This window comes from Coccinella septempunctata, chromosome 8 (genome assembly GCF_907165205.1).
Source record: "Coccinella septempunctata chromosome 8, icCocSept1.1, whole genome shotgun sequence".
Taxonomy (NCBI): Eukaryota; Metazoa; Arthropoda; class Insecta; order Coleoptera; family Coccinellidae; genus Coccinella; species Coccinella septempunctata.
Genome location: NC_058196.1, coordinates 16038613 through 16055618, shown reverse-complemented (window position 1 = coordinate 16055618; position 17006 = coordinate 16038613). Strand labels below are relative to the sequence as shown.

General features: G+C 35.9%; 1 protein-coding gene across 2 annotated transcripts in view; it reads right to left on the bottom strand.

Moving 5' to 3' along the window:
• Positions 1-4519: 4519 nt before the first annotated feature.
• The window catches only part of LOC123318420 (prosaposin), a 69850-nt gene continuing 57363 nt past the window's right edge, over positions 4520-17006 (bottom strand). Inside the window, exons 12-15 of one of the 2 annotated variants that reach the window (XM_044905032.1) lie at positions 13348-13469; positions 10664-10850; positions 9790-9932; positions 4520-4850 (exon numbers count right to left, since the gene is read on the bottom strand). In XM_044905032.1, coding sequence (XP_044760967.1) covers positions 4734-4850; positions 9790-9932; positions 10664-10850; positions 13348-13469 — 569 coding nt within the window. In that variant the 3' untranslated portion in view covers positions 4520-4733. Of the gene's footprint in view, positions 4851-9789; positions 9933-10663; positions 10851-13347; positions 13470-15337; positions 15577-17006 lie in introns of those variants that run through there. The other variant, XM_044905033.1, reaches the window with a different exon arrangement.

Below are 17006 nucleotides of genomic sequence, written 5' to 3'. Positions count from 1 at the left end.
CCCTGAAACGCCTCTACCTCCCCGCAGTCCTCCTCCAACCTGCTGTTCTTAGCATCCCTTATCTTCTTTTGTATCTGTTTATGTACATATATGCAAGTATTCAGCCGCATTTTTGTTTTTCGCAACTCTTCTTTTTTCCATCATCTGGAGAATTTCGTCCGTCATCTAGGGTTTCTTCTTGATATTTCTGTCCGATTTCAGATATTTTTGACCAGTGGTTTTTATTATATATTATATTCTTCAGTCTATTAATCTCCAAATCAATTTCATCACTAACATCACTCTCTTCCATCAGTTCCTTCAAGTCCTCTCTAACGTTGTACTCTATGTTTGGGTGCTTGAGTATTTTGATATCACACCACCTCTTATTTGATCTTTGCTTGGTCCTTTTTAATTTCAATCTTATTGATCCCACTAATGGAACATGATCGGACATTATATCTGCACCTGGATATGTTTTAACTGAAATGAAGAAATTAATATATCTCTTATTTACTAGCATATAATCTATCCGGTTTCGAACAACATAGTCAGAGGAGTCCATCGGAGATTTCTAAGTGTAGTCTTCGTGGTGGTAGTTCATAGAAAGTGTTCAGTACTAGCAGTTGTTCTTCAGTTGCGAAAGTATTCAGGCGATCCCCCCCTCTCATTCCTCAGTTGATATCTAATGGATTAGAATCGGTTAATTTTGTGTAATTATCATCACACTTCAATAAAAAGGTCATTACTGACCTACCGGGCTATGCTGCTCATCAGGTATTTTTATTATTTGAACCGGGATCGTTGTGGCTCGATTAGCCTTTCGGGAACTGCGACCATGTCTTTTTTCTTTTTTCTCTACCCTACTTATTCATAGAAACCCAAGAAGGTCGTCAATGGTGTTGATAGAACCGACAACATCCTTAGGGGGCTTACGTTACCTCGTGAGTATCCAGGACCGGTTTCCCCATATTAATGGTTCTTAGGACAGTGTCACTCCAGTCAGCTCTGGACACTTGCATATCATGTGTCCAGCTGTTTCTGCTTCTGATCCACAGAGCTTACAAATCTCACCTGCTGACTCTCCCATACGGTACAAGTGATATTTGTACCGACAGTGTCCAGTCAGCATTCCCACCATCTGGAATCGAACCAAAGCTCAACTCGTGACAGCTTTAGCAGTTTTCTGGTGTAAGTTGGTGAAATCATCACGAATTTCTTTGACTGAGTAAGTCCAGGAGTGTTTCTTCAAAGGGTTATTCTGTTTTTCAACTCCCATTGTTGGGTCGCTGGCTTATATTGGTATTTGCTCATGAGGTATGATATTATTATTGGAGATTAGAAAGGACATCAGGGAGTTAGTAACAGTCTTCTCAGCTAGCTTGGAAATAACTGGCAAAAGACTGGATCAGCCTATAATTATGAGCAGCGAATTTGTCGCCCTTCTTATGAAAAGGAGTAACTCTGGCCTGTCGCTAAGTGCCAGGCAGCCGACCAGAAGAGAAAGAGGTGGACAGAATCTTAGCTATTAGCAAAGAGAGACAGAGAGAGAGAGAGAGAGAGAGGTTGCACAGGACTTGAGAACACTCAGACTGGGAAGTCATCAGCACCAGGAGAGGTGGAGAGATTAAGGGAATCCAGAACGGAACGTGCATGCGTCCTCGACCTCAACAGTTATGCTCACGATATAATCGGCAGTACGGGGGGAAGAAATAGGCCGAAGAGGACGAGCTGGTTACAGGGTGAAAGTGTTAACGAAATGATTCCCAAAAACATTTGCACATTCGCGGTAATCAGTACACTAAACACCTGAAGAGTTCTTCACTAGAAGGATAGAAACCTTGGAGTTGAGGGTGGATCTGATCACTTTGTAGAATCTCATCTTACGATTGTTGGGTGAAATCAATGATTCGATATACGCGTCTTTGGATTCCGTCAGTTTGGCCTTCAGAAAGTTGAAATAGGTTCTGTGTAAGTCATAATTCTCCCGAGACCTGTGACAAAGATAGCGTTGCCATAAACTTTGACATAAATGTCATACATATCTTCGTATGATACATGAAAAAACAGAGATAAAAACCTCAGAAAAAACTCTCTGTTTGCCCGATATGAAGGAATTAAGGATAGTACAAAAAGTCCCTCAACAGTCCTCAACATCGCCACGCAGTACAGAATACAGTCGATCCGCCTCAGCTGTTCATTAAGCGACTCATAGTCGATTTTAGTATAATGCTTAAGTTTTTAAGAGTTGTCGTTGAGGTTCTGGAATTGAAGTTTAGCAGTGATGATTACACAGAGGTCAGAACGACTAAATGGGTCAAAAAGTTCAACTTGGCTCATAAGATTAGATTCATTCGTCAGAAAAAGATCCAAAGTAGTGGTTGGGGAGCCGACGATGCTAAATCGGGATTTACTCGAGCGTCGGAGACCTAGTGGGTTCTGAAGATGAGTTGGTAGAAAGAAAAAAAGGTTCTATGATGTATGCACTTTCAGCGGTGGGAAAAGCGTTTGCAGGGTCTCAAAGGTGTGAAAAAATCGTCAGGTGTACATACTCGAGCGTGTCAGTCTAAGATACTGTATATGCTCCACGAGTCTCTGATAATGAATTCATGCTTATCTGACAGTTTGCACGGTGGGACTGGCCTTACGGAAGTTGAAAATGGTAAAAAAAAAAATTCCAGCGAGTCAGATTTTTGAGGATATGTTAATTGGACCCAAAGGAAGCTACTTTACAAGGGACTGACAATTTGGACGTGACGCAAGGTCACAGCCGTCCTTTGAAAATGTAAAAAAAAATCGTTACTTGTACATACTCGAGCGTGTCAGATTTTCATACAGATGGTTAATCTCGATGTTGTAGACGTGTAGACCCATTAATCTGACACTAATCGGGGGGGTTTTCTTAATCTGACATTTTGAAGATGATAAAAATGTTTTTTTTAGAATATTCCCCTGCCTATACCTCCAATCGTTCATGTATTCATTATGAAAGTTGTAGATAATAAAATTCTACACAACTTTTTTCTGAAGCAATTTTACATACTCTTAACCGTTCTCCAGTTAGAGGGCGATAAGGGCGAGGAGCTTAGCCACACATGCGAAAGGGCAAGGTCAATGTAGAATCCCAGTCTAATCTACATTCATCCAATTGTCAAAATGTATTTCTATTATGACAATTCTGACTGAACCTTAGAATGTACTAATTTCCAACGAGTGAATTTTCACTTCAGCATGTATCGCTAAACACCTCGCATTAATCGCCATATATCTCAAAAACGTTTGAACGTAGAAAAAAATTGCTTAGGACAAAATCCGTGAAAAATGTATGCTCTACAACTTTTATGATGAATGCAAAAAAGATTTGAAGCCCAGAGAAGGAGATAATTTAAAAAAAACTGATTTTGTGACCTTTTTGTCTAATTTTCATTGTTTCGGTTTGCTAAAACTGTCAGATTATATTTTTTCCGTTATTCTTGAATGATTAGCTTCAAAATAAGAAAAAACGCCACCGCGCTCGTGAATGTACACGTGACGTTTTTTTTTGCAACTTTGGCGCCCTCCCACACATTTTCGACACGCTTAAATTGTCAGATAAAGAGAATATACTCTTTTCAACATGTAATTAATCACATATATCTTAATCTGACACGCTCGAGTATGTACAATGATCGGCTTTTTTTACTATTCTGACAGGCTGTTCTAGACAATTCCCCCTATATACAGGTCTAATTTTTGGTTAAGGTACTCTACAAGGTCCAAGGTATGTCCCCTTATATAAATCTGACACGCTCGAGTAAATCCCGATTTTCCTTCTTCGGCTCCCCAACTATGGAGAACACTGCCCAGGACCAAATCTGGTCGGCTGACTGATGAGCATGAGCTGAAATAATCCAGCCTCATCAACTGCAGATAAAAACATGAAGGCAGCAGTAGTTGCCACTGAAGGAGAAGGATCCGGCCACCGGATCTCCCTGAAGTTGAAGTCCCCCATAACGACTAGATTTTTCTCTGACTGTGAGACGGCCACAAAGATGATCCTTCAGAAGAGTATGGGAAGCATTGATCATTTCTGAATTACAACTGGTAATGGTTTAGTGATAAAAAATTTGAATCATAATAGAACTGTTTCATTTCTTTGACCTTATTTGTGCCCATTTTGCTCGATTCGTGGCCCCAACCAGTTCTGATATCAGTGAGAATTTCGAATTTCCACTGATGCAAAAATAATAGAACATTCCTTCATCACCTACAAACATAGGATGTCTTGGGGAGTTTTATCCATTCTCAAAAACTTTGAGTTCCTTAAAAATCGTGTTTTGCTGAACTGGCTGAATCCCATACATCCTTTGAATTAATTTATGTATGTATTGTTTTTAATTCGAACAAGCGTACAAAACCTCCTGACTACACATCACTTCCCTCAGTTCTTATAATAATGACTTAAAATTACACATATCATTTTGCATTGTCGGTATTACCCTGAACTATAGTGATTTCACAAACTTTAAGGAAAGTTGGGTTTAACGAATCAAAAAAACGATTAAAAACAGACTGATTTATTGATCATCTCTTGTCTATCAATCTTGAAAATAAAATGACACTCCTATAATAGATAAAATTCTCACCATGAAGAAACCTTTAAAATACTATAAGAGTAGGTAGGTATTATATTATATCGTTAAATCTAACTCAATTTTTAAACAATTCTAAAAGCTACATTTGGCACTTCCGTACAAAATCACATTTCATAGTCCTTAAAACTTTGTTTCATCCTCACAAAGTCCTACTTTGGTGCAAATAGTTCTCTTGTCAGCTTTGTGTACCAACAAGAGGTAGATTTCTTTTCCTTTCCTCTGCAGGAGTTCTTGACACTGGAACAAAAAATTTCGAATCAACATACCCAATATATTTTCGTTTTCAGTATTAATAGTTCAAAAAAACATTATTATGTCTCATGGCTTTAGATTGCTAATGAACCATCGTTATGATTGAATGGAGAATTTAAAAGGGAAGAAGTGGATAAAAAAAGTATACAGATTTAAATATCGCTTAAATTTGGAAAAGTAAAATCAATTATCACAGTAGCAAAATCGAATCCGTCTTTTCCAAGTTCATTGGCTTTTTTTAGTGAGGTGATTCTCTCGGGTCCGTGAAGTTAGCGAAAAGTTGAAAGCACTAATTCTGAAACTATGTTAAATATTTAGTGCTTAATTAGTGCCTATTAGTGCCGTATGAATCTTTGACAGCACCATTGTAGTTTTTGAGAAATTGATAATTCAAGTTCTTGGTGCTGACTTCACGCTCAGCACCAACATTTTCAAATTACCATGAAATTATTATACTAATATTTAGTGCTTAATTAGTGCCTATTAGTGCTTTTGGAACCAATGGAAAAAAATGAACGGTTTTCAAAATATCACAGATTATTTCCTTTGGTGCTGACTTCACACCCAGCACCAACATATTGAAATTTCGTGAAAATTTTTGTTGCAATAATTAGTGCTTAATTAGTGCATATTAGTGCTTTTAAAACGGATGCGATATCATTTTTAGTTTTACAGTAATTGCCTGATGCTTTTCGAACTAGCGTGAAGTTAGCGAAAAGTTGGAAGCACTAATTCTGAAATTATGTCAAATATTTAGTGCTTCATTAGTGCAAATTATTGGCGTATGGATCTTTGACAGCACCTTTGTAGTTTTTGAGTTACACGAAAAAATCTGTTTTGTTACCGCGTAGCCATCTATGGAGAGGTATGCGAGTCATTCTCTGCAATAGATTCGTCGTCAGTGCGTCATTTTATTATCACCTAAAGCGGCTCACACATATACGACTTGGGGCGCCAATCTTGATATCGAAGAATAATTGTACTATTGATTTAAGGGGACACAAAACTATTTTCTGAATTATTCAAATAATGTTTATATGAAGTAAAGGTTCTTTTTCTCAGATACTGCCTAAACTCTTTCTTCTTTTGTAATAATAATAATACTTTTTGGGTCAACGAGATGAAAAAAGAATATAGAGTGTATTATATGCTCAGAAAGAATATCAGAAGAACTGTATCATTTTTCAATATGGAAGTACGAAAATTCTAACAAGAAAATGTATAGTGCTATGAAAATAGACATATTATCCCCTATATTGGGGATAGTAGTAAAATATATTTTTATGTATATCTAACCAGACATATGAAAATAAAAATGTCTCAATACGTAGGTACATAACGGAACATAATAGCAATATTTTGACAAAAAAATTCTCAAACATAAACGATGCAACAACAAACTCGAAAAAACGCAAAATTTTCAATATGTAATACAACAAAAAATTGATGACGAGAAGGCAGAATCATATATCCATTTGAAAAGCAGTTTACAAAAATTTCAGCTTCATTCGAATAATGAATTTGTGTAATTTCATGCTACATATCAATCTTTTAATAGGTATACCTATATATATTCTTCCCATTGACCATTGACCCTTATATTTTCTCTAAAATTAGCTGTCTCGTAAACTATGAGTTTCATTATGAATGATTAAGATAATTTCGATTCCATAAAGATAAATAAATAAATCTTTCTATCCCAGTCGATAAATGAAGAGTATGTATATTTTTGGAGTTTCGATTAATGTGATAATCGTGAGCTGAGTTTCCTCTTCATTTTCTCGTTTGCTTCATATGATCAAGTGTCCTTGAATATTGAAGGTTAAAGATCACGCAAATCAGTTTGTTTTTTCTACTTTTCCGTACCTATCTCGAACACTTCTCTGCAGTTGATATTGATATTGAAGTAATATATCATTACCAACTGAAGAACAAGAAAATGAAGAAAATATTGAATTCCCGGAAAGACTATCTATTTCACCTCTCACCATCTCTTATATTCGGAAGTGAGTAAAATGTTGCGTACTTATCTTAAAATGAGAATATCAAACAGAAACTCCTGTTAATGCTTAGGTATGGTTTTTTCGCATGGTCGCATGGGCAGATAAAACTTTTCACAAAGCTTATTATTTTAACGTTTGTAGATCGACATTGTTCGATATAAGATTACAGAACTCAAGAAAATCCAGATTGACCTGGTGGTCATAATATAATACGATCTTAGACAGACTAGACAAATTCGATACGAATATTTTGTTAAGTCTGTGGAAGACTTTAGATTCAATAGATTGGCATTTGCGTCGGATCTCGGCTCTACCCAATCGTAATGTTGAGAACAGCGTTGTCAAACTTCCGAACTCGGTAGAAACGACTGCGCAAAATCGGCAGATTTGGAAATCTGTTAAAGAATAATATTTTCATGAATTTCAGTTTCTTGAATAAAACATATAAAAAAGGGAACATATTCTCTGAGAAAGGTCAGGGTAGTAAAGCACATTATTTAATTCCTTAGATCCATACATAGACGAAAATAAACATTTTTTGGTGGGGGGACGCCTAAGGGAGGTCTGAGGTGACCTCAGGTAAAGATGTTGAGTGGGGAAGATATACGAAAAATCTAGAAATAGCTAAAAACAGCGAAAAACCTCTTACTCGTCCCTTTTTCTTTGTAGTTGCCCTTTTTCGTTGTAGAGCCGATATCTGACGCAAATGCCAATCTATTGAATCTAAAGTCTTCCACAGACTCAACAAAATATTCGTATCGAATTTGTCTAGTCTGTCTAAGATCGTATTATATTATGACCACCAGGTCAAACTGGATTTTCTTGAGTTCTGTAATCTTATATCGAACAATGTCGATCTACAAACGTTAAATAATAAGCATTGTGCAAAGTTTTATCTGCCCATGCGACCATGCGAAAAAACCGTACCTAAGCATCAACAAGAGTTTCTGTTTGATATTCTCATTTTAAGATCAGTACGCAACATTTTACTCACTTCCGAATATAAGAGATGGTGAGAGGTGAAATAGATAGTCTTTCCGGGAATTCAATATTTTCTTCATTTTCTTGTTCTTCCGTTGGTAATGATATCTTACTTCAATATCAATATCAACTGCAGAGAAGTGTTCGAGATGGGTACGGTAGAAAAAACAAACTGATTTGCGTGATCTTTAACATTCAATATTCAAGGACACTTGATCATATTAAGCAAACGAGAAAATGAAGAGGAAACTCAGCTCACGATTATCACATTAATCGAAAGTCCAGAAATATACATACTCTTCATTTATCGACTGTGATAGAAAGATTTATTTATTTATCTTAATGGAATCGAAATTATCTTAATCATTCATAATGAAACTCATAGATTACGAGACAGCTAATTTTAGAGAAAATATTAGAGTCAATGGTCACTGGGAAGAATATATATAGGTATACCTATTAAAAGATTGATATGTAGCATGAAATTACACAAATTCATTATTCGAATGAAGCTGAAATTTTTGTAAACTGCTTTTCAAATGGATATATGATTCTGCCTTCTCGTCATCAATTTTTTGTTTTATTACATATTGAAAATTTTGCGTTTTTTCGAGTTTGTTGTTGCATCGTTTATGTTTGAGAATTTTTTTGTCAAAATATTGCTATTATGTTTCGTTATGTACCTACGTATCAAGACATTTTTATTTTCATATGTCTGGTTAGATATACATAAAAATATATTTTACTGTTATCCCCATTATAGGGGATGATATGTCTATTTTCATAGCACTATACATTTTTTTGTTATAATTTTCGTACTTCCATATTGAAAAATAATACAGTTCTTCTGATATTCTTTCTAAGCATATAATACACTCTATATTCTTCTTTCATCTCGATGACCCAAAAAGTATTATTATTATTACAAAAGAAAAAAGAGTTTAGGCAGTATCTGAGAAAAAGAACCTTTACTTCATATAAACATTATTTGAATAATTCAGAAAATAGTTTTGTGTCCCCTTAAATCAATAGTACAATTATTCTTCGATATCAAGATTGGCGCCCCGAGTCGTATATGTGTGAGCCGCTTTAGGTGATAATAAAATGACTCAGTGACGACGAATCTATTGCAGAGAATGACTCGCATACCTCTCCATAGATGGCTACGCGGTATCAAAACAGATTTTTTCGTGAAACTCAAAAACTACAAGGGTGCTGTCAAAGATTTATACGGCACTAATTTGCACTAATGAAGCACTAAATATTTGACATAATTTCAGAATTAGTGCTTCCAACTTTTCGCTAACTTCACGCTAGTTCGAAAAGCATCAGGCAATTACTGTGAAACCAAAAATGATATCGCATCCGTTTTAAAAGCACTAATATGCACTAATTAAGCACTAATTATTGCAACAAAAATTTTCACGAAATTCCAATATGTTGGTGCTGGGCGTGAAGTCAGCACCAAAGGAAATAATTTGTGATATTATGAAAACCGTTCATTTTTTTCCATTGGTTCCAAAAGCACTAATAGGCACTAATTAAGAACTAAATATTAGTATAATAATTTCATGATAATTTGAAAATGTTGGTGCTGAGCGTGAAGTCAGCACCAAGAACTTGAATTATCAAGTTCTCAAAAACTACAATGGTGCTGTCAAAGATTCATACGGCACTAATAGGCACTAATTAAGCACTAAATATTTAACATAGTTTCAGAATTAGTGCTTTCAACTTTTCGCTAACTTCACGGACCCGATTCTCTCGACCATAGATTATAGAGTTAGGTTAGGATCTACTCTATATCTTTGCTCTCGACCTCTTGTGACCCCCCGCAGTGCTCAGTGTGCTCCATTTCAATTAGCTAGGGCGCCCAGACGAAATACGAAACAAAAAAAGTTTGAAAACCTCTAGTATATAGGAAAAGAATATTTTCTCACCTGCTTGCGGTTTCGTAAAGGCATAGCACGGCAAGTTTTTTCAAACACATGTGCCATATCGTGTTGTGTTTTAGGATTAGCAAGTATTTTCGACATTGTCCATGAAATTCTCTTGCACAGATAGCAGTCATCATTTGGAGCATCTGAAAATAGAAAACAAATTGTTATTTTCCTAACACGCGCCTTTGACCCAAGATACGCGGGGCGAAATTTGTAGAGCCTTCGTTGGCGCTTTGAACGGATATTATACAGGGTGTTAATTTGAAGTGAGGAGAATTCCGCGAATTTTCAGTTATAAAATATAATAGGCTCCTTGAGTATTCGATATATTATTCAGTGGAGTAAAATATTTGACCACAAATAAATTTCAAAGGGACTTTATAATTTCGAATATTGGAGAAAGGCTAAAAATTTCAAAAACGATCAATGCTTCGTGCAGTTCATTAAAGATACTGAAAAAGTGATAAAGAGATAAAAATTGACATTTACAAAAAAAGTTGGGACCTATCAGTGAAAACGGAACACGCTGTGAACCGAAAATATTTTCTTCTACTCCTGTGCGTTTCTACCCTCTATTTCTAAAATTGGTGAAAGAAGATGGAGAAACTTATGTGTAATGTGCTCGGTAATGTGTCATTCCCGCACTCGCCGTTTCGCGTCATTCGGTCAAAGGCAGTCTAGTGCAGGAATGTATCACTTTCCGCACTTGTTAGGTTGATGACTATATTTTTTTGACCTCGAGCAATTAGGTAAGATTATAGAATCATAGATTCTTATCTGTTTCTTGAATGGAGAAATGGTGTACGCTGTACGCCGACAACAACTTGGGGAAAATTCAAAATAATTAAAATATCATCCATTGTATCAAACATACCAAAAGATGGGTCCACAGTAACAGAATCACACAACTTCAAATACGGGCAGATATCGCTTGGTTGCAAGACTTGTATCAATAGTTGGATTACTGTGTCGCCATAATCTTTCACGAAAACTGTGCAATCCTGCTTCAAGCTGTCGGGCAAGCGTTGGCATATGTTACGAACTGTGTTCTCTATGCTTCCCTGGAAAAGAACGATATATGTTATATATTTTTATGAATATGAGCAATAAATTTTTGAATATCAAACAATAAGTACCTATAGCATACGTGAGATGAGATAAAAAGTTTGATCAGAGTTCAGGGTAACGAAAAACCATACAATTCGACTTATGATACAAGAGCTTAGTAAGTGAAGTAAAACTTCGATAAAAAACATCTGTCTTCCTGTGAGTGTAGTGAGTTTTGGGAATGGAAGATTTCAGAAATGCTTATCAACCTCGAAAAAACGCTTAGGATAGAAACGTGATCTTAAAATTATATTTGTGCCTTTTGGTTGCCTGAATCATTTTAAAATCGTTGGAATTGTGCTGGCTGTCAATTCCAAGTGATCAGAAAATTTGTATTGTGTTTCTTGACATTATTAATGATTTTTGTGTGTTTCGTGCATAACAGTGGTTTCGTCACAGAAAAACTATAGAAGTGTCGAAATTAGTTATTAAAAATCAAGCAATAGGAGATCAGAAGTACTCTGATTGGCAGATGGCGTGCATGTTATTGCTATCTGCCCATGAGATTTGTCCCTTTTTTTAAGTATTAGTTCTCAATAACTCTGCATAAAATCACCATTATACAGGATGTATATGAATAGATGCGAAAATTTTTTGGGGGTAATTCCTTGTCAAAAAATAGAATAGGACAAGAATAAAATTAATTATTGGTGTTTCACTATGATCGCAAGGGGTGGAAGGATAACAGGGGATTTGTAATGAGGAATGGATAGAATGGGTAGAGGAGTTGAAGAAAATATCTAATATGAAAATTCCACTTTGTTATATGGGGTATAGGAAACTATAATATCCAAATGCACGTATTTTGTGACGCCAGCACTCAAGCTTTTTCTTCAGTGGCTTACTTGAGAGGGAAAATGAACGGAGATATTGAAATTTCATTCGTTATGGCAAAAGAGTGACTACCAGTGGCGGCAATGGAACGAATTTTCACGGGGCATTTTAATATGCAGAAGTTGTCCATAATAAAAGAGATGACATCCAGAGGAATTGAATGCCATTTTATTCCTCCAGGCACACCACGTATGGGTGGCAGTTGGAAACGGTTGGTACGGTCTGTGAAGACGACATTGAAAGCCGTTTAAAACGAACAAGAGTTCGAAAAGAAGAGGTCTTCTGAGCACTGATGGGGTACGACCTGAACATATTGTCAATTCATGACCACTCGTGCATGTATCTATCGACCCGGAAGATGATGAGGCTCTGACACCAAATCATTTCCTGATAGGTACCTCTAGTTCTGTCTGCATTTCCCGCAAATTTTCTGAAAAAGATTTAGTTTTCCGCAAGCAATGAAGGGTCCCTCAGTTTTTAGACTATCATTTCTGCGAAGGTGGATAATAGAATATTTGCCTACCCTCACCAGAAGAACAAAATGGTTCCAGAAAGGTTTTCGTACGGTGAATGTTGGTGATATCGTTGGTGACCTTCCGAGAAAACATTGACAGGAGTGTTCCGTCGATCGGTGGTGAAATTGTGTATTTTAGATGTTCAGGAAAGAAACCAAGAGTAGAAAAGTAATGGAATGGGTTCCATTACTAGGGGAAGTGTTGCTAATTATCAATGAGATTGATTGTTCTACTTCTACTAAGAATATGATCATGACATACAGGGAGTCCCGGATGAGATGGGAAACATGTGAGATAGAGAACTGCTAGAGGATCACGAAAAACCCCCATATGTAGTATCTAGTTTCTGATTCACAGGGGATTTTCAAATTTGAATGGAAATTAAAACCACTCTATCTCTTGAACGGAATCACCGATTTATCCGAAATTTGTAATAAAGATAACCGCTTTCATGAGGTTCCATGAAACTGCAATAAAATATCATTTGAGTTGCAGGACCGTATCCCAAAAATTTGGATAGTTCTTTTTAATTCAGTGAATATACATTATTGAATGTTAATTTCAGTTTTCATTTGATTGAATACTTCAGTTTTCTGAAGGGTAACTCAAGAACGGGACAATTATTTATTTTTAAGTCACTTAATTAGCAAGAATAAACTAAAAAGTGATGGATAAGAAATAGGTAAAAAAAAACTAAGCTGCTCTCATTGTCTGTTCGAAATGAAGGCCTTCTATTATAAAAGAGCTGAGAAATGTATTCAGATTGAAGGCCTTCATTTCGTACAGACAATAAAAGCCGCTTAGTTTTTTGTTTCATTTAACATATTTATTATCCATCACTTTATTGTCACTCAAAAAAAAAATCAGTCCTCGGCAACATGGATGCTGCCATGCAATGTTATTTGACAAATTGAATAAATAGTTAAAATCAGATTTAAGTTTTTACTTTACTTATAGATTTTCATCAATTGTCAGCCACATGAATTCAATATATTTACTAGATGATCTCTATTTCTTCGACTGCTTCCCCGCATTTACAACTATGGGCCTATTGTCCATGGCAAATAAAATATAAAGATGAAAGAACAAAAAAAAAACTCACCTCGTGTTCCTTCAGCTCGTTGTCGATTTCTTTCATGATTGTCTTACACAGGAAGCATTCAACGTTGCTACCTTTCAGAGACGATTCAACGGTTAGGGGTTTCTCTATCTTGAAATATACATCTAGAAAAAAATTAATTTTTCGAATAAAAAGAAAGTAGACCCTACACACGTCACACTAAAGCTAGGGATTGCAATTCTGCGTCATTTTCAGTCCTACCCATTGCTCCAATCAGAATGTATTTCAATTTTCGATCTCAAATGAACAGTTCGAGTGTAACTTATCTTATTATAGGTCTCTTAGGAAACGTACAACAAAATCCACTCTACTTCAAATGTTTAGATCAGACAACCAGCAACCTATTGAAATATAGTGTACGGTAGGTTAACAATATAGTGAAAATTTAATGACATGTCTGTCATATGAACGTTTTCACCAACGATACCTAAATTTAAAGGGACACTTATGGTTGTACTCTGCTTTTCATCTGTAAGTTACAAATCTGTAGCGTACGAACGATCGGCCGACAGATTCGTAAATAATGCAATTCTGGAAATGTTCCTGTAACTATCTTCATCACAGTGTTATTTTTGAACTACTTAACATAAAAACTTACGGATTTCTGTAAGCTACAGATCACTAAAAACGTCCAGGAGCTTATGAAAAGTTACAGATTTACTTACAGATGAAAGCAGAATACCACCACTAAGTCCATTTAGGTGACTGTTCTACCAATATAGCTAGGATTCCGGTCTCAACCGGATTTCACTTATGTACATTGTAGCCTGAACGTTGGTTGGTGAGACCGAAATCTTGGCTGTGCTGGTCAAACTTTAACGTGAATAATCTTAGGTGTCCTTTAAACGGACATCAGTCTTCCGCTTCTTAGTAATTGAAATCTGATATAAATAACCTTGAGTAACAAAGTTTAATAATGCCAGGTCTATTATTTCCAGATTGGAAAACGTACTTGAAACTCCTCGGATCCGTTTTCATTCAAAGGGGTTGTATTTTGACCATAATTTAACGAGCAATATTTCCATCTCCAATATAATCGAACAAACAGAACAAATTATTTGTGATAATAATATATATTACTTTTCGAATTACACAAATTCGACACACTGCGCCAATGTGGAATATTGGGCAAGGAAATTCTTTCTCGGGCTCACAGCGCTACAGAAAATTAATAACTAACGTGAGAATAAAGGATTTGACTACGTACGAAGGAACGGTATTTTTCGAGTCGGAAGATAGTTGAAGAAGTGGAGTTTCATGTCGACCATGAAGCAAATCTAGAGTTGAAAGGAAAATAGGTTTAGTGTAGACAATAACTTGCCCATAGGAGCTTACATATCAATTTAATATTCGGAGAAAACTCTTATCTGAGAATTAAGGCGGAAACACATTATTAACACGCGACGCGACCTGACGCGTAAATTGTACGCGCGTGGCGTCGCGTCGGGTGTTCATAGTATGATTCTGGTCTATAGAAAGCAATACATTTGATTCCACTCAACACGCATCACGTTTCGTCGGGTCGCGTCGCGTTTTAATAATGTGTTTCCGCCTTTAACCTCCCACCTCGTGGAAGCGCCCCTGGTTGGCCCGCATCAGTGCTGGAATGTTCACTTTTTGGATCTAGGGTAAAAATGCAGTGCAAAATAATTTCTCCACACTAGGGCCAACCTTGAAAGCGAAGCAAACGAATCGATTTCTACCGAGATTTCTCCGATTCTCAGCTTAATCACCATATCACCTTTATATGATTGAGTCAATGACCATTTCAAAAAATATTCATTATTGAAAAAAAATTTATTATTCATTCGAACTCCACAATCAAATAATTAATCTTCCTATCACAGTTTACTCATTGTCAATGTCATATTTTCTCATTAAGCAAATAAATAATTTCTTAACAAATATCATGTTTGCTTCCACACTATTACTAAAAAAAAAACTATGACTTAACAATAAAATAGCCTTAAACTAAGCCTAATTATTTTTATTCATTCGAAATTCGATAAGTTTAATATTCAATAATTACATTTCCAACTGAATAATTGAAACGAATTAATAAACGATTGACATTCTAAGGTCATCGGTTTCCATCATGACCTTGGTTCCAGCCCTGCATACTCCTATTTTGCGACAAATTTTCTTCTTGTTGATCATATGCTCCATCAGGTCGAATATTTCAGTTCCATATTTCTCAATGATGTCACGACACTAAAAGAAAAAATACGATTGACGGTTTCAATTAAATCAATCGGACTGGCAGAAATCTACTTTCTAGTTATACCATAGAGAACATGCCGACATCGAAGGTGAGTAGCGATAGACCAGTTTCGATCATGTTTGAGCTCGTAAGTACCGCACAATTCAACCAACGATGCCGATTGAATGAAACAATTTTGTTGTATATGTTACGGCTAAAGATAGGTGTGAACATAAACTTAAGATTAGCCGGCTAAACTTAGGTTTAGCTTCGGGTGTTAGTTTCTTCTATCTTTAGCCGGCTAAACTTAAGTGTAACCACATCTCATCGGCTTAAAATATACAAGGCTTGAGGGGCGCAAATTATAAAAGAATGTAAAGAAATAGAATTACGAGTATAATCAAACTATTAATGCAATGCAATTTTTGTATGAATTTCACATATTTTAATAGCAGAAAAGCATTCTGTTAAGCAGTTGAGAAATTGGAGAATGAACATATATTTGTTTCAACTGTATCTCAACGAATTCTTATTGACGAATCTAAAAATCTAAAAGCTTGAAGACAAATTTCGAGAATTGCTCTTGAGTGCGAGGGAAAACTGTAGTGTTAATGATTATTTTTCATCTTGTTATTATTCATAATTTGAGGGGAATTGAATGATAAAAAGAGAGAATGAAGACGAGAATGATGCCGCGAACTTCTTCATCAAAATACCAAAGGTCAAATTCTAGAAAAATATCAGTAGAAGTACCCAATCTTGTTTGTAGTTAACCGGACTATTTGGCTGATAAGCTTTACGATGAATGCACTTGTATCCCCCGGGATGATTCATCAAGGGTGGCGTATTTTGGAACCCGTATGTTCAATGACTCGAGAAGAAATTTTCAACAAAATCAGCTGGAGAAAGTGTTTTCAACTATGTTCATGTTCATAGTTTTTTTTGTTCTTTTTTGCGAAAGAATTGGTTCGAAAGAAATTGCAACTTTAGAAATATAGTTCCTATTTCGTAATTTTTCCATAAATTCAATCATTGAACGGTAGGGAAAATATAATTTTGTTAATAGAAAGAATTTTCTATGCCTAATATCTCATTTCCTTGTGGGGTCATATTATGGTTTTTCACAAATTGGGTTTGATTTGAAGAGCATTAATCTCCTAAACAGATGAAAATAACTGGTTAAATGTTGAATTGAAAACCCATGGGCGTTATGTAATACAATCCCAATACATTCAATGCTCTTTTGCATATTTCAATTCTAAAAATTTAAACAAAAAAGTGGTCGTGTGCGTTAGTCCTCTCCCATCCGACCATTCATGGACATCACCTCTCCGCGTGTCCATCGAATACATTTTTAGCCGTTACGTTTTGGGTAATGTGCACATTAGCCGGCTAAAGATGAAAAGACCTGACGCAGATGAATATTTTATCGAACTTTAGC